Raw genomic sequence first — 18,226 nt, 5'->3', positions numbered from 1 at the left:
AGCTGGAGGTGTCTCCATCTCCCCTGGCATGAGGATTCAAAGAGCCAAGGTGGTGGTTGGGCAGTCCTACAGCCACAGCAGTGCAAAGCTCCAGGCTGCAGAAACTACTCTGCAGAGATTGGTTTGTGAGAAACCTTAGAGGTTAACAAAAAATACTCTGAACTTCCAAGGGTTCCCTTCCCTTTGCCATCAGTTTGTCTTGACTTCAGTCTGGTGGTGGAGAGCAGCAGAAGTGGCTGTTGCTGTCCCAAGGAAGTTCAAGCAATGAGGTTGTGAAACTTGCAGAGTATTGTTTGTTCATTGCACAGCTGTTCAAAACGTTTAATAAAGCTTTATAAACTTTGGCCTATGGCCTCCTGCCCAGCGTGATGCATTGGCTGCTCTTTGCTGGTGCCTTAGCCCAGTGATCATGTGTCTGTTGTTCTGTTGCCTGCACAGTAACCCCAGAGAGTCTCCAAGCAAGAGGCAGAGGCTGTTTGCCCTGTTGCTCCCAGCAGCTCCTCAGCCTGGCTGCGGGCAGACAGAACCACACTGGTTACACCTCAACAGACTCATCTTGCACACAACGCAGGAGGTTGTGTGTGGTGTCTCTGCACTTAGGTGACAGATTCCCCCTTCCCTTATCACTTAATGTGTAAAACCAGAGCAGTGTCCTGAGCTGCTAATCCCCTGTGCTGACAGTAAAAGTGTGACCTGCTGAGCCCAGCCCTCAGCACCACATCTGCCCAACCAATCCCCTGCTGAGGGCAGAGACCAGGCTGCAAACCAACTGCCATGACTCATCCACAGGGAGATTCAGTTGTGTTGGCCTTTCCTCAGCTTTGGCCATGACCCAGTATTGTGCTGGGGGGGGCAGAAAGGGGACATGCTGCAGCCAGACACGGGGCTATCAGACCTGACAGCACCCAGGAGCACCTCAGAGAGTTAAAGGGCATAGGAGCTGTGCTGCTGGAGCTGACACTAGCTTCTTCCACCCTTGCTCCAAAGCCCTGGAGACCAAGTCCAAGTTGGACAGGGTTCAGGGCTTATCAGTGTTTTCAAGTCTAAATAAAAAAAAGCGTATGCCACATCACCAAGAATAAATGTGACAGCTCTGTCACCTGCCAGGCCGAGGGAAACCCCAGCAGCTGCCATATCAGCTACAGCAGAGATGACAGAACAGAGAGGGGAGGGCATCGCATTCACAAGCTCTGGCAGCAACTTCTGCTCTGAGCAACTTCTAACTTTCAATGGAGTAGAGCTAAAGCAGTTTTCAGGAGCACCACCTTCTTCCTAACCAGCCAGCTTGCCCTCTGCAGTGATTTAAATAAATCCTAGCCATGAAGCCAGACAGTCCTTGGGATGACAGCAAGCTTTGTACCTGGGGTTCAAGGCAAGGTATGGCTGCAGGGTTCTCATCTGCAGGGCCCACCCTGGACCTAAAAAGCACTTCAAAAAGGGGAGTGTAGTGACAGGAGAGATCTGGGCAACTGATGGGTAAGGAACCCATTTTTTGCAGCCCTCCCTCCCTAAGTGCAGATAGAGAGCACGCTTTGATATGCTGCTCACAGTCCTCCCCAGCACTGCCTTACCCTCTCCAGGGCACTGAGATACCATCTTCATTTTAAAGATAGAAAATTAAAGCAACTTCATCATGGTCAGACAGAAAGCCTGGGGCAGAGTGAGGAACCCAAGCAGGCCTCACATCTCATGCTAATGCCCTTCTTGTCCTCTGTAAAGAGACCATGAAAAACCAGCCTGTGACTGCAGAACAGGTCGGACCCGATGGCTCTGGCACAGCTCTGCTGCTTGTGCAGCACCAGTGGGGCTGAGCCTGCGCAGACAGCACCTGCACTCTCAGGCAGGTGTTTGCTGGCTGCAGAGAAGAAAGCTCAGAGGAGATGTTTTGTCCTGATCTCAAGGATCCTCTCTCTCTGTGCCAGAGGAGCGGGAGGGTGGCTCTGTCCCCAGCATCCTGAAGGCATCAAGGGGTCTCTGCATGGGGCCTGTGCTGATGAGCAGGCACTCTAGGGGGTAGCTGCACTACTTACTGAAAGCAGTAGGGTTTAAAACACAACCACTGCTGTGTGCCAGGTCCTGTTGAGCCTGGACACTGCCTGCAAGGGCTTTGGCACAGAGGAGACTCAACACCTTGTTGTATTATAATGTCCATCTGCCTGGTGCATCCTAGATACAGGCAGCAAGAGCCTTAAGCTGTTCCTTTATCTTTGCATTTGAAGGGCAGATCATTTTCTTTTCTAGGTCATGTAACAGATCAGTGACACAGCAGGGTCGGGAGAGGGGGTGGAAAAAAAATCTACCAAACCCAGACACAGATCCCTAGAAACAGAGATGCAGCATACATCAGGTGGTCTTCGGGCTCCTCACTGCAGCCTCAGTGTCCAGGGGCTTCTCCCTCCTTCCTCGCTACTCATCAACCTCAAGATAAGGAACTGGAACAGCACAGGGCTTCCCATGGAGAAGGTTTGACCATGACTGCCTGATGTTTGGTAGATGAGAGCCCCAGCTCTGCTTGGCATGCAAGCTGGGAGCCATCTGTCTGAGTCCACCACAGCCATCAGCTTGCTCTCCCAGCACCTGCCCATCCATCCCTGGATCTCATCAGGTGCTTAGCACCTCCTGCCTGGATGCTTACCCTGAGACAAGCCCTCAGCCTGGCCTTAACAACTTAGCAGCAGACTTGAGGAGCTGTTTAGGCTGGAAGCACCCAGCAGCCAGCTCAGAAAAGCTGCAATGCGTAGAGATGCAGTCCTGCTGCTGACAGCACCAGGCTCCCAAGGCCTCCAGCCCCATCCCCTCATACTATTGCCCTGGGGCTCTTCCAGCCAAACCCCACTGAGCCAGAAAATAAACTTTAGCCAAAACCAGTGCACCAGAGAAGCCAAAAACATTGCTCAGGGCCACAGAGAGCCCTGCCATTGCCCTTTGTTCTTGCCTGTCTCTTGCTCCTTGCACCAAGCTGTTTCATAGCCTTCAGTGAAAGCTCAGGTGAAGCTACACTTCAAGTAAGGACTTCAGCCCTTCCTTTGGCAGCCTGGAGGTTAACCCTTGGCAAGAGGGTTTTGCTACTGCTCTAAGCAAAGGCAAACCTTCTGGCAGCAGGGCAAGGCAGGAGGGATAGCTCGGGTGCCATCAGCTGCTGCTGGGGGGGGGTGGGGGGGTGGTGAGATATGAGTGACAAAATCCCCAGGGGACAGAGACAGGTTTTGTCCTTCAAGTCAGTGTGTGCCAGCCTCCTGTGCACCCCCTTTGCTACCATTGAGCAACACAGCCTGTGAGACGCAAGTGCCTGGCAGTGGGGCACAGCCCTGCTGCAGCCCATCCCTTTAATGAGCACCCTGCTCCTGCCCCAAGCATCCTTCAGTTGGGTCTGGGCTGTGGGAGAGACCCCAGACCCACCACCCAGGGTCTGCTCTGGAGGACCTTCAACACATTGAACAGTTCAGGGCTGCCTTCCAAGTACAAACATTTCATCCTCTGGGGGCCTGGATCAAGAGCCAGCACTTGAGGTGCTTTGGGGAAACTCCAGGGAATGTTCAGGCCAAACAACTCACCCTGGCCATTTTCGACCTGTTGATAGCAAAAGCTGCCCAGCCCAGGACCCCCATCTCCTCACCAGCCCCCCACCCCAACACCCCAATCCTCTCCTGGGCTTACAGGGCACAGCATGAGCATGCAGCAAACATCAAGATTAAGTCCATTACAGGAGGCATGTGGTGTAATCCCCAGGAGCATCTGCCTGGCTCAGGCTGGGGATGCCTGGCAGGGGCTCTAGCTGGTCTGAGTGACACAAGGGGACTGTCTCCATGGCTGACCAGCCATGGTGGGCTACAGGTCCTGCCAGCTGCCCCAAGAAGCTTCAGCTGCCTCCAAGGCTCAGAACCAGCCACAAAGTGAAGAAGACACACAAAGGAAGAAGCAAAGAATAGCACCTGGAAGTACTGAATCCAGCACTCTCATCCCCCAAGCACAACCCACCAGAGACACTCACACTGCCCCAGGGCTCAGGCTGGACCACAGCACGCTGCATCTCTGTGGCACCCCATGGTTGCCCTTCAGCACCCCACAGACACCCCATACTCGAGCAGTGACACCACATTGCAAAGCCAAGAGCTAGAGGAACCTTGGCACCAGCTATCCTCCTAGGAGCAGCCCCACTGGCCCAGCCCACACACTGCACACAGACCCAGGGACTTGCCAAGAAGAGATAATCCCTCGATCACTTAATTACTTTAAAGAGAAGCAAACCAGAAAGTATTAAACATTGAAGGTGATAAGATTGAGTCACTTACCAGCCCAAGAAGGAGGAGGGAACAGCCACATGCCAGCACAGAGCAACCAGACCCAGGGTTTAGGGCACTGGAGTCACCCCGGATTGTGGTGGTGAAGGAGTAGCACGAGCAGCATCAGCATTATCACCATCAGCAGCAGAAGCAGCAACACCTCTGCTCCCCCAACACTGTGCTATATATCAATTACTTGATCACACAGTGAGGGATCCCAATCAACACCCACTCATTATCCTAATGAGGCAGGCCTGCTTCTCGTAGCTGCTGATGAAGCAGATTCTGTGGGAGAGCTGCCTTTGCCCCATCCTGTGCCCATCCCACCCCAGCCCAGCCAGTGGGGGTTAAAGGTTGAGTTTCCTGCCTGCTGGGCTCAGGGCTGCTTTGCTGGCCCTGGATTTGGCCAAATGGATGTGTGCAGGATGGTCACTGTATCACTCACAGCCACTGGGGCTGCCCCTGCTGTGTGGGCAGGGACCTGGGTGTTCCAGAATAGGAAACACCTATGGACACAGCAGAGGGTCCTTCATGTGCCAGTGGTGCATGCCACAGCCCTCTGCTCCACCTTGACAACTGCAGCTGGGATCCCACCGGTGATGCAGCCTGCATCCCAGCTCAGGTCAGGGCACACTGGGCCTGATTCTGTGCCCACCATGCCTGTGCTGCTGCACCAGAATGGTCTGGGCGCAGGGAACTCACCCACCACCAGCAGCCATCCATCCCTGGCCCTTGGAGCAGGAGGGACTCAACAGATGAGCCTTCTCCTCCAGGAGCAGGTGCTGGGTCTGTGCTGGACCACAAGCCCATGAATGGCTCCAGCAGCATGGAAGTGGCACCAGATCCTAGAAAGCCTTTGAAGCACCAGAAGCCACACATGGGTGTTGCACGTGCTCCAAGAAGTCCTCTCATACCATGAGCCACACTTTTGGTTTTGTGAGGTCTGTTTGTATTTAATTATCAAATTGCAAAGTATTTACATCAACATTAGAGTTTCAAAGCATCTCCACCCCCCACCACCCACAAAGCTGGACCTTTCCAGGTTTGTTTGTTTTCCCAAAGTTTTATTATTATAAAAAAAGAGAGGGGGAGAAAAAAAAAAGCTAAATATTTTACTTTGACACTGAAAAAGGCAGGTGGGGAGGGAGAGGGGAGCTGGGTGGAGAGAGACACAGATCCACATGTTCTCTGCATAGTCGGTTGGAGATCTTACAAAACAGTGTGTAAAAAAAACAATGATAAGCAGAGGAGAGTGACTTGTAGGGTGCTGTTGACTCCTAAGAGCATCCTTAGGTGGGAGCTCCCCTCTGGAGTTTACTGGCTTAAAAAAAAAGAGATTGGCAGACAACGATGGTGATGGAGGAGCTGTGGCAGATCCCTGGGGCCTCTGGCTGCAGCAGCAAGTCTGGGGATGCTGAGTGCCACCAAGCTGCCTGCACAAACCCACCAGGGGACACATGAACATGCACAACATCCCAGCCCTGTGCAGGAGGGCTCCTTTAGGGTTGCTCTGCTGGCTTCTGCTTGGAAATGTCCCCAGCACGTCTCCTTCATCAGAGCTTCTCAAAAGCCGTAGGGAATGAAGCCAGCTCGGAGGTCTTCCATGTGTCAAGGCTGCGTTCCTGCTCTGCTGCTTCCCACCAAGAGCCAGAAAATCAACCCACTGGGTGAAGCCCAGTCCCCTCCTGCTCACCAACACTCTGTATGAGCTGCAGACAGCCAAGAGCCAAGCCTCAACATCTGCACTTCTCTCTCCCCAGCTTTCAGAGCCAATCTGGCTTCTGCACTTTGCAGTTTTAGGAGGTTTCTCCCCAGGGATGGGGATTTGGTGTAATTTAGGCAGAGCTATGGCACAGCCCACCCCTCGGACTGGCTGCCTCAGGACAGGATTTCTCTGGCAGCACTGACAGGGATGCAAACATGGGAAAACCCAGAACATCCAGGGTCTGGAGAGCCCCTGCCCAAATGAAGAGATGCAGGCACAGCAAATCTGCTAGGAAGGGGGAAGAAAAGGCTCCAAGTCCCAGAATGATTAAAAAAAAAAAATCATTAACCCAGTTGTTCTTCTCCAAGCCAGCAGGATCTCTGTACTGCTGAAGAGCCAACTCAAGCTGATTTTCAAGGTTCTATTCATAAAAAGGAGCCACCAAGCAACCAAATGAGCGCTTGGTTCATAAATAAGTGGTCAGGGAGCTGCAGGAGCAAGTAGGAGGTAGCAGCATGCCTGGGCCCTACTCCAGCAGAGCTCTGGGGAGGGGGTTTTGGCCACCCCCTGCCCATGGGACATTGGCACAGCAGTGGGGGCTGGTGAGAAGTCGTTTGGGCCTGCAAGGACCTGATTGAAGGGTCTGCTACCTGCAAGGAGGCTGTGCCACAGGGAACCCCTATCCCACAAGCAAGGCAAAGCAAGCCCTCCAGGTGAGGACCAAGAGGTGGGCAAAGCCACTGATTCCCCACTCTGGGTCCTTCCCACTGCTGCATGCCATCACCCCTGCCCCCAGCATCCTCATCCCACCCCAGGTCTCAGAAAGCATCTGAAGATCCCCCAGGGCTCCTGGAGAAAGGGCGCCCAGGACCCAAGAGGTGAGGGAGTGAAGCCTTCTGAACCACCATGGTGAAGGGTTTCCAGCTGGGTCCAGCCACAGGAGAGGGAAAAACCAACACATGCAATGAAGGTGATGTTTGGAAGGGTGTTAGGACAGCTCAAGGGCTATGTACAAGCAGGTGCTGGGATGAGAGAGTGCTGGGGCTGGGCTTTAGCCCCATGGGATGTGTGTGGGGGCAAAACCAGACAAGGATAGCCACCCACCTCCGAACACAGCTGAGGCCTTTGGCAGTGAGCAGGGGCAGGAGATGAAGATGGGAATGTCTCCCATATGGCACAGTGCTTCCCAGACCTCTCCTCCAGGATGGTGGCCCATGGCTGAGGCTGCTCCCACTGCATGGGTACCAGAGCCTGGCAGCTGAGACTGAGGGATTGGGGGAAAGCAGCTAAAAATGTACTGGGTGGGAAAAACCAGCTGTGAGAGATTAGTATTTCCCCAAAAACACTCCAGTACCCTGGACAGCCACACATTCCATGCATCCAAGCCCTGTGGTGGCACCAGGTTTGGCAGAAGGGCCAGCCTGGGGAACTCTGCTGGTGGGAGAGCTGGTGGCAGAGTCAGGGAGGGACTAGTGAGGGGGCTCTGGTGCACTTCCCAGGGGGTCAGCTGGAAGACCAGGAGTGCTCAGTAGGAGAAAGCAGAGCTGGGCTAGTGGGGTTGGCCACAGGCTAAGGAGGACTCTGCTGGAACCAGCCCTGTGCCACTCCCAGAAGGACACCACTTTGTCCTTTGAGGGGGACAGAGGCAGCTGGAAGACTTGAATGTGCACCTGGATGCTCCCATGGGATGGTGTCAGTCAATGGAGCCACAAGCAGCCACATTTCACACTCCCAGTGCCCTTGGGAAGGGCACTCCAGGAAGGGAGACCACCAACATTTCACTGTCACCCCACATTGGCACCACGACCCTGGCACATCACCAGCCAGAAGCAGGGATTGCACCTTTCCCATGGAGAAATATCTCTGCCAGTGCCCTTGGGAGAGCTGGAGCCAAGGAGTGGTTGGGGAAGAGAGCAAAGGGGCAGGGAAATTTGTGCTGATTTAGAAAGGGGGTGTAGGAGATCAGGGCTGTGTGTCCAAGGTGGGGTGATGCTGTCCCTCAATTCCTCCAGGCTCTCCCCAGAGCTGCTGAGGAACAAAGGTCTCCTGAAAGCCAAGTCTCTCGGTGGGCAATGCTCCGCTCACCCTCCCAAGCCAGGTCCACCAGTGCCCACAGGCTCCTCTTGCCAGTGGGACAGTGCCACTTCATTAAACACGGGCCAGAAGTCTTAAGGAGCAGTGAGGACCCAGCACCTCCCCTGGCCACATCTGGAGATGACACCTCATCCTGTTCTAGGGCTGCTCCTTGGGAGGGAGGCCAGCCCTTGGTGCCCCACGGCGAGAACGGCAGCGTCCCTGGTGCCAGGAGCAGCTCCGACTCTATAGGTTCTCGCCAGGCTGGTACTGGGGCTCTGTAGAGGTGAAGTAGTCCTCCAGGAATGCCTGCAGGTACTCAAAGGTGGGTCGCTCCTCGGGGTCCTTCCGCCAGCACTGGCACATGAGGTCGTGCAGGGACTCAGGGCACTCAGGCGGGCAGGGCATGCGGTACCCCCGCTCCACCTGGTCCAGCACCTCCCGGTTCACCATTCCTGTGCGTGGCCAGAGGAGATGTGGGGTCGATTAGAGCCAACCAGATCCTGTACCACCACACCTTTCCCAGAGGGGACACCAAGGGCATCAAGCTGGGATGAGTACCACAGGCAACACTGATGACCCAGGGAGAGGGACCCTCCAGCCCACCAATGCTCATCCCTGACAGCTTGTCACCCTGTTTGGGGACAACCGTGGGAGAGGGTTGCTGTGACCCTGCATCCTGGCCAGGCTCTGCTCACCCCATGCTAGCAGGCAGGACCTGAACTGGGCAGGGGCAGCTCACTCCTGAGCCACCCTTCCTGCCCAAACTGCAGGACAAATTTCACATTAGTTTGCTTCTCTGCAAACAAGGCTCTGAGGGCCACAGAGTGCCAGAGGCCAGCATTGGGCACCAGCAGCTAGTGTTGGGGCACTGCAATGGGGCTTCTGCTGGTGGGTACCAGCCCTCACCTGGGTATGGCACTCTGCCCTTGGTGGTCAGCTCGGTCAAGAGAATGCCAAAGGACCAGACGTCTGACTTGATGGTAAACCTGCCGTACAAAGCAGCTTCGGGGGCCGTCCACTTGATGGGGAACTTGGCACCTAAAGGGAGAGGCAGGGTGAGGGGCTGTGAGGGGCTGCTCCCAGCCCTGTGGTACATGGGGGTGCGTGGGGCTGTGAGTGCCTCTGGGATCCCTGCACAACCAGGGCCAGGAGCCAGCTCCAGATGCAGTGCACAGCCCCGGGGACCAGGGACTAGGGACCAGAAGCCATCACTCGGTGCCACCTCTCCAGGCATGGTGCTGGCAGCCTCAGGCAGTGCCAGGCACACACCTTGCCGAGCAGTGTATTCATTGTCCTCGATGAGGCGGGCCAAGCCGAAGTCAGCCACTTTGCACACCAGGTTCTCCCCCACGAGGATGTTGGCTGCCCGAAGGTCCCGGTGGACATAGTTCATCCTCTCCACATAGGCCATGCCAGATGCAATCTGTGGGGACCAGCACATGGGACACTGAGGCTGGCAGAGTGACATGAGGGTCTGCCAAGGGGAACAGCTCTGCAGAAGGATCCAACCCAGGGTGTGGGAATAGTTCCTTGCTCAAGAAAACCCACACAAGATGCAGTTTTGCTGTCCAGGGAGTGCTGGAGGCAATGGGAATGGGCAAAAGGATGGTCCCTGACTGCAACCCAGAGGGAATGGTGGCATCCAGCTGAGTGAGGCTGCAGAGCACCCCACCAACTGACAGCCAGGGCAGTGAGGTGCTTGGGTGGCTGTGCCCTCGGGAGGAGATGCAGGAGGCCCAGGGATGCGCAAACCCACCTGAGCCGCCATATCCACGAGCTGGGGCAGCCGCAGGTACTTGCCCATCTCACCCTTCAGGAAGTCCAGGAGGCTCCCTGTGAGGAAGACCACAGTCATGGCAATCCAGAGGAGCAGAGCCCTAACAGCTCCCCCAGCATCCCTCCCATGCTCACCCTTGCTCATGTACTCAGTGACGATGTAAATAGGCTCCTCTGAAACCACGGCGTAGAGCTGAACCAGCTTCTCGTGCCGGAGCTTCTTCATGACCTGAGCTTCCTGCAGGAAGGCCTCTGGGGACATGGTGCCAGGCTTCAATGTCTTGATCGCCACCCGGGTGGTGCCGTTCCAGGTCCCTGCAGCACAGGACAGGCTGCTCAGGGGACATTTGTGGGGTAGGGGATTGTGTCTCTCACCTGCCGCCCCACCCCTGCAGACACTGGGCATCTGCAGATGGCTGGGGAGAGGATGCAGGTGGGCACACAGTGGGGACAGTGGGGTGGGAAAAGTCCTTACCCATCCACACCTCTCCAAAGCAGCCCTGTCCCAGCTTGACCTCCAACCGCAGCGATTCCCGGGGGATTTCCCAGGCATCCTTGGCAAGGCCTTGGGTCTGGGGCTTGGATGTGGGGCAGACGTTGGTGAGACGGTGGCACAAGCCATCGGCGTGTTCTAGCATAGGAGGGGACACCATTAGGGTGACATTTGGGCATGATGGCTTTACCCCACGTCTCCCCCACAAAACACCTCAGGGACCCATACCTAGACCCTCCCCTTCTTCCCCAAAACCCAAGCAGCTTTTCACCAAGGTCCCCCCAGAATGGTTTGGGGTCTCCCAGCCCTGCACTGGCTTCCCAGCAGCACCCATCCTGCAGCGAGGGCAAGCACAGCACCCAGCCTAAAACTACCACAAGACCCCAAGAGGACCCGAAGTGGTTACCCACTGGAGTAATAGGCCACCAGCTGCTGCAGGCTGTTGAACTGGGTGCGGGAGGTGATGTAGAAGCCACCACTGTCCAGCTTGCGGATCTTGTAGTGCTTCACATTGAGCCCCTTGGCGTTGTCGAAGTCAGAGACAGAGAGGCAGTAGGCACCTAAAGAGCAGGACCAAGGGGCTGGGTGGGAGATGTGCTGCAGATGGGTGCTCCCCTTGGGGTCCCAAGGGGAAGGTGGATGCAGGACTGGGGCATGCAGGCTGCTGCTTCCACCAAAAACCAGAGGATGGGCAGCAGCTCCTGGCTGCACAAGCTGGCACCTCATGCCAGGGAGGGACAGCACACAACCCCAGCTACAGCCACGCCTTGAAACCACAGCCTCCAGCTGCCCTCATGTGCATGGCAGCTCTGCCAAGCCTTCTGGGAGATCCCTTGTCTCTGCTGTGCCCACAGGAGAGCAACACCACGCACTGCTGGGGCCACAAAGAACAGAGAGGAAGATTTTGCCACTGCCTGAAGAAGCTGTTTCCATTAGAATAAAATAATCAGTGGCAAGTTCAAGGCATCAAAACAGAAAGAAGCATCGAGTAGCTTTTCTCAAAGCTGCATTTGGAGCCAAACTAAACCTGGTTTCCAGGTAAGAAACTGCATCCTCAGGCAGCCAAACTGCAAAGATCACAACTCAGTTTCAGGAGGCACAACAGAAGTATAAAGAGTCATCAGACTTGAAAGAGACCTAAAAAAAAAAAATCATCATTTCCTTGGCCTGCTTCCCAGAGGCACAGGTTAAGATTTTGCCACTACAGAGGGACCAGGATAAGCCAAAAAAACCACTTGTTTGGGGGTGTGAAAAAAACTAACCCCAAAACATGGGCTCCTCTCTACAAGGTACAACTCCTTTCCTTCTCTTGTCCTGTGCACCTAAGCTGTGGGAGCTCGGACCAGACAGAGGGGACCAGGGTCCCCATGTAGATGTCCCTCTACTCCCCAGACAGGGAGTCTCCCAGGCTGACTCCCTGCAGCCCCACTCACCTTTTGTGGTCTCACTCTCTCGGACCAGGAAGGTCCCTCGGGGGTTTTCGGGGTTGAGCAGCAGCCGCTCGGACTCCCGGCGAGTGATCTTCCCAAAGTACCACCTGGAAGAGCAAGGCAGCAGCTCAGTGCCTGGCACTCACCCAGCCCCTCCATTGCCTGGTCAAGCAGCTGGCTCAGCCTCTCCATGGCTTGGAGACTATGGGAAGTGTCTCTGGGCTTGGGCACCTGGTGGTGCATGGTGTCCCCATACAGCCTGGGCTGGGCATTGCCACGGAGCAACCCTGCACCAAGTGCCTTCACTCCAAATGCCTCCCCAAACAAGGGGCTCTGGAGCCCCCTGAAGCCCCCTGAGGTCTTTCTCGGGGGGATGCCATGCCACTGGCTGTGGGGACATGGCTGGCACCTTCCTCTCTGAGACTTAGGCCCAGCTTTGCCCCTGCCTGCTCTCCCCATGTGACAGTCACCTCTGTGCTCAGCCTGATCCATTCAGGCAAGGCTGGCAGCATCCTCACCCATGGATGTGGGTACATATGGAAGGGTGAAAACCAGACCCAAAGCATCAGGTCCACCACAGCCCCTTCTAGGCCACAGCTCACCCCTCCACCACACAAGCAGGTTGCACCTACACACTTAGAGAAAGGCTGGAAAAGGTCTGAAGGGTTTGTAAATTCAAAGGGGAAAGAAAACCAAAAGGGAACACCCAGGGGCCTGGCAGGCTTTGCCCAGCAGAGGGGAGGAAATTCTCAGGGTGCATGTGCCCGTCTGTAAGCTGTCTAAAAGATGCCAATTACTCTTCAGCCTGGATGGAGTCTGAGGGCGCGACATAGTTACTGGGGATGTAGCCAGTCTGTCCTGTAGTGAGGGAATGAGCCAGCCACCAGTCACCTTCCCTGCAAGAGAACCAAAACACACTCAGTGTGAAGCCAGGAGACCCCCAGCCAGCCCCTCTTCTGCCCGCAGGAACTGGGACCAGGAGGGATGAGCCAGGGCAGAGCTCCACAGGAAGGGCTGCAGCCCCCTCAGCCCCCAGTCTGCAGCCCCCTCAGCCCCCAGTCTGCAGCCAGACCCTGCCTGCTGCCAGCCCCTGCCCACAGGGGAGGCTTTAAACTTAGACTGCAGCCAGCCAGGCAGGCAAAGTACCAGTCAGGAGCCACCTGACTGCCAGCAGGGTCTGGCTGGTGGCTGAGAGGTGTTGGGGATCCAAGGCAGTGGAGAGCAAGGAAGGGAAGTGGGGAAAAAGCAATAGAATGATGGCAGGGACTGAAAAAAAGCCCCAGGAAAACCCAGCTGAGTTTGTTAGACACAGGCTGCAGAAAAGCAGCAGCATGAGGCTGAGGTTTGGGCAGGGAGAGTGAGACCTGCCCTGCAGTGATGTCTGGCTCGGATGCAGCAGGCTCCATTCAGCTCAGGCACATCACCTCCAGCCCTGGGACAGGCACACTGCATGGAAGCAATCCCTGGCCACCAGCTTCCAGGCAGCCAAGCATGGGCTGTGCCTGCATGATGGATGACATGGAGCCATGGACACCCACAGCCCCAAGCATAGTTCTACCCTGCAGAAGCCCCTGTGCTGTCCCCAAAACCCCAGGGCTGACCCACCATCCCTCATGCCCTGGGCATGGTGGCCCCAGGCCCATCCGCAGGACCTAGTAGGGTGCAAAAGCTTTCTCAATGCTCTGCTCTCCTCCCCACAGGCTCCTGCATTGGACAGGGCAGGAAAAGACAATAATAGAAAACAACAGGACAGCAGGAGGTGGCTTCCCCTTCCCCACAGCCAGAAGGGCTTCCTCCAGCCACTCACATTTTCTTGCCCATCAAAGACAAGAGTAATCTAATTTATCCTGACCACGAGGGAGATGAGGCTATGGGAAAGCTACAGATCTGTGGGAACAGCACTGTGAGCATGCAAGGACTCGGCAGGGTGACCTCCACAAACCCCTTACAGAAAACCTTAATGACCTCAGTCACCACTGCAAGACCCATGACCACATCCAGACCCATCTCTGACCCTCACAGCTGTGTGAACCTCCATCCTAACTCCAGACACCAGCAGTTTGTGACTTTTGCTTGTTTCACCTAAACTAGTGCTGCTTGGACCTTTGTTTCCCTGTGTTTGTGCCAGCAGGGCCAGGAAAAGTAGGAACCTTTTGGGCATCTCCTCCCAGCCACAGAGTGAGGTTCTGCTGCCCATTCCCAGAGCCACAGAAGCCCCAGCTGGTATTTTAACTTCTCCCAGTCCCCAGCACATCTCATGGCAGGTAGCTTGGGCTCCCCACCTTTACTGGGGTGGCTCTGAAGGGGACAGGAGGTTGGTTGGGCTCCTTTCCCACAAGACTGGAAAAAAACATCTGCTTGAGAAATGCCCAGTTTTTGACTGGTGGCTTTATTCCAGCTTGGACTGCAAGGCTGCAAGCTGGGAATTGAGCAAAAACAAACTATTCCAAAAATGTCTCAGTGGGGAAAATAATAATAATAATCATCATCATCATCAAAACAAAGCATTTCAACAATCCCTGCACAACGTTACCCAAAATACCCCACCACATCCCGGCTGGCTGCCAGTTGACTGGGAGAAGACCTCCTCCCACTGGAAATGGTACCACAAGAGCCTTTCTGCACTGGGGTGGATGGATTTGGCCTGTCTGGGAGACAAAGGGTCATTGCAGCCAGCCTGGGCTTTGCTGGGATGCAGGAGCAGGGAGGTGAGTGATGTGGAGGCTTCTCCTCATGCCCTGCCCAACTCCAGCCCATTAGAGCAGCCCAAGCATGCAGCCACCATGTAAAGCTGCTGGTGGACAGTCTTCCATGTGGCCACGGGCTCCCAAGACTTACCAGTCCCTCCTGGACTGACCCCAGCACCCTCCCCACAGCCCAGAAGAGCCCAGAGGAAAGGGATATTGCATGGCCGCTGTTTGCTGTTGCCAAAGCACAACAGCATCTGGACACTCAGTGAGAGGAGAGATGCACCCTCTGATCACTGCTCAGCTTTCTCCAGCGCCTCTCTCCTTGTGGACATCCACCCATGCACCCACAGCAGACACCAGGAAAGTCAGCAGCCAGCTTCTGCATCCTCCACTCTTGGGTTTCATCAGCAAAACAAGACCTTTTGCTCCCCAGGATGCTGCAGAGCCCATCACACCCTGACCCCTCCCTCTAACCGAGCCTTTGACAAACAGCAGCACAGTTGAAAAACCTATGGAAATCCCAGAAGTGATACAAGGCATAAAGAAAACCCCTCATATAGGAGCCCAAGGTGGGCATGCAATGGGCAGGGCTGACTTTGAGACAGCCCAAAGAAGAACACAAGCCTGGGGCTAGTATAGTGGAGAGTCTGTGAAAGCAAGAGGCACCAAAACTCCCAAATGCAGGCTTTTTCTGCAGCATTGAAGCCCTCCACATCCTGGACTTCATGGATTAAACAAACCACCATTAATAAACAGTGATGGAACAAGGAGAACAAGGACCAAACTGAAAACACTTTTATGCAACAATGCTCAACCATTGCAGGAGAAATATCACCCCAGGACATCTCCTTGTCTTCCAGCCCTCTGCATTTGCAAAGCTGTTTCGGGTGTTTGGGTGGAAAGGCAGCAGCTGGGGGGGAGGGCGTAGTGGGAGCTGCAGACCCCAGGGAGCTCATGACTGGGGCAGTGGCTTCACCAGTCAGGCTCCAGACTGTGTATGCCCTGTGCTGGGATAGAGCACATGTGGGTTTAATATAGGATCATGCTCTTAAGAGCAGCTTCCAGCTGGTGGTACTGCCCTGTGCAGCACAGCAAGCGATGGGTGTGCTGCTGTAACCAGGATGGAGAGCAAACACGAGGAGCCAGCCCCTTCAGGAAGCACATGAGTCCTCTGAGCCACACACACACACACACACACACACATGCGCACACACAAATAATCAAAAATAAATTAAAAAATGTGAAAATAAATGCAAAAAATGCTGAGGGGAAGCAGAGAGACAATGGAAAAGGGACTGCAGAGGGGTGCCAGGCAGATGAGGAAAGCAGGCCAGGTTCAGAGCTCCTGGGTGCAGACACAGCTCTGGATGGGGCAGCTCTCTGGCATGGGAAAGGGCTACTCACTCTGTCCTGGTCACTAAGGAAGGACAAACCCAACCAACCACAAAATCATCAGGCAACCACGTCCTCCCAGCCCTGCTCCACCCAACCTGGGCAGCAGGCAACCTTCTGTCATTTAAGATGAACAACAACAGTAACAGCAACAATCTGCAATACACACCTGACGTCCACTTTTCTCCTAAGCGACAGCATGGCACAGAGGAGAGAAAAAAGAGTCAGGGGAGAAGCTGAGATCAGAGACCACGCAAGCACAGGGGAAAGCGGCCATGAATCGGAGGAGATGTGTGCAGGCAAACAAGGGGGAGCTGAATGCAGACGGGGATAGGGGAAAGGCAAGGATCAGGAAGGCATGGACCAGCCAAGAAGCAGAGGAGGTGATTTGGTGACAAAGCTGCAAGGCAGCAGTGATCAGAAGCAGGACTGGAAGGATGTGGGAGGAGGCAAACGATCACCTCCAGCACTGATGTCCATGCCAGTCACTGTGTCCATGCAAGTATTGACACATCCCTCCTTGAGCACCCATCCCTGGGGAGAGCTTGGCTCAGGGGCTCCATGGGAAGGAGAAAGGTGGCAGCTCACCCCATGGGCTTGGCTGCAGGGACACTCACGTGTTGTTGACTATTTGCAGGCGCTCTCCTTTCTTGAAGGACAAATCTGTTTCAGTCCGGGACTCGTAGTCATAGAGGGCCACAAAAGTGGTGACTCCACCTGCAACAGAGAGCACTCAGGACAGGCACAGTGATGTGTGCTGGGTGCCCCTTGCTGGGGACCCTTCTCTCCCATCATTCTCCCACCAGCCAACGAGACACAGATCTCTTCCTCTTCTCCACTTCAAAGCCCCTCAGAAGCAGAAGACTCCATCACCATGAGATGAAACTGAAGTCAAACCCCCAAAGACCCAACTGAGCCCCTCCCTGTCCCCCCGAGCCCCAGCCCACACGGACCAGCCAGTGCCCCGGCACGCTGCGGTGAGGTGACCGTGTCAGAGGTGTTGAAGCCGCCGAAGAGCTTGGACTCGGCAGCCATGGTGCCGAAGTTGCGGCTGGGGGTGCGATGGGCATTGTCGGGAGCTGCTGCCTTGCTGGGCGTCTGGGAGGCAGGGTAACCCCCGTGGTGGGCATTGTCGGGGGGCTCCAGGCTGCGCCGGCGCTGGCTGGGGTCTTTGGGCTTGCTCTTGCTGCTCCCCATGGTCCTGGGCTGCAGGAGACAGACACACATGCAGAGGGCTTCTCTGATGATGGTTGTGATGAGGATTACTATGAGGCTTGCATGACTGACGCCTGCCCACTAGGCAACAAAACAACCTCTGGAGTCTGTTCAGGCATCAGCTGCCAGGAAGTCTGCCCATCCTGCCCTTGCCCTGGGACACCATCACTCCTCATTAACTCCCAGCCACCTCCCACCTCACCACGGCTGCCAGCAAGACACCAGGATTAGAGCTGCCGGGAGTGCTCCAGGAGCAGAGAGAAGCATGCTCAGCCCTGGGACTGCTCTGGGAGCAGAGGGAAGCACACTCAGCCCTGGGACTGCTCTGGGAGCAGAGGGAAGCACACTCAGCCCTGGGACTGCTCTGGGAGCAGAGGGAAGCACGCTCAGCCCTGGGACTGCTCTGGGAGCAGAAGGAAGCACACTCAGCCCTGGGACTGCTCTGGGAGCAGAAGGAAGCACACTCAGCCCTGGGACTGCTCTGGGAGCAGAAGGAAGCACGCTCAGCCCTGGGACTGCTCTGGGAGCAGAAGGAAGCACGCTCAGCCCTGGGACTGCTCTGGGAGCAGAAGGAAGCACGCTCAGCCCTGGGACTGCTCTGGGAGCAGAAGGAAGCACGCTCAGCAAAGGGAGTGTGGAGGGAGGATGCTGAGCACAGAGACCAGACTGGTGCTCAGGAATGTGGATGCTCCAGGGCCAGGTACCCACTGTGGGATGTAGTTCAGCACCTCAAGCAGCCACATTTCTTCCTATGCTAGGGTTTCTACCAGGGCACAGACAGAAGAAGACAAGACTCAGGTAAACATTCACAGATTTGGATTACTCTGACAGGAGAAATACGGCAAACCCACAGCTGCGTCATTTTGCTTGCTCAGGATGGGGATTTGAATGCTGAAAATGTTCCTGTGAAGTCCAAAATGTGCAGCAAATGGGAGAAAAGTTTAAACCAGGAGCAGTTTCAGGCAGTAGCAGCTAAGGACCAAGGGATCTTGGCTTTATATATAGTCATGCCTTCCTTTCCACTCAAGATCATGCTCTATAAATACCTCCAAGGTAACAATATAAATGAAGGAAGGGAATTATTTGCAGTCCCAAAGATGGCAGGATAGCCAGCAGTGTCCTGAAGCTATGGAAGGAAATATTTAGGCTAGATCATGCATGGCAGG

At 55.3% G+C, this 18,226-nt stretch overlaps 1 protein-coding gene across 1 annotated transcript; it reads right to left on the bottom strand.

The window, feature by feature from the left end:
- Positions 1–8,307: 8,307 nt before the first annotated feature.
- On the bottom strand, positions 8,308–17,042 carry SRC (SRC proto-oncogene, non-receptor tyrosine kinase). Its single transcript, XM_054392018.1, has 11 exons — positions 16,799–17,042; positions 16,463–16,562; positions 12,561–12,659; positions 11,767–11,870; positions 10,744–10,893; positions 10,316–10,471; positions 9,976–10,155; positions 9,821–9,897; positions 9,334–9,487; positions 8,971–9,102; positions 8,308–8,516 (listed from the first exon to the last, which is right to left on the bottom strand). The coding sequence occupies exons 1-11, from the start codon at positions 17,040–17,042 to the stop codon at positions 8,308–8,310; spliced, it is 1,605 nt and encodes a 534-aa protein (XP_054247993.1).
- Positions 17,043–18,226: the final 1,184 nt, after the last annotated feature.

This window comes from Indicator indicator, chromosome 24 (assembly GCF_027791375.1).
Source record: "Indicator indicator isolate 239-I01 chromosome 24, UM_Iind_1.1, whole genome shotgun sequence".
NCBI lineage: Eukaryota > Metazoa > Chordata > Aves > Piciformes > Indicatoridae > Indicator > Indicator indicator.
Note: the sequence above shows the minus strand (reverse complement) of the source record. Positions and strands in the feature narration are given on the sequence as shown.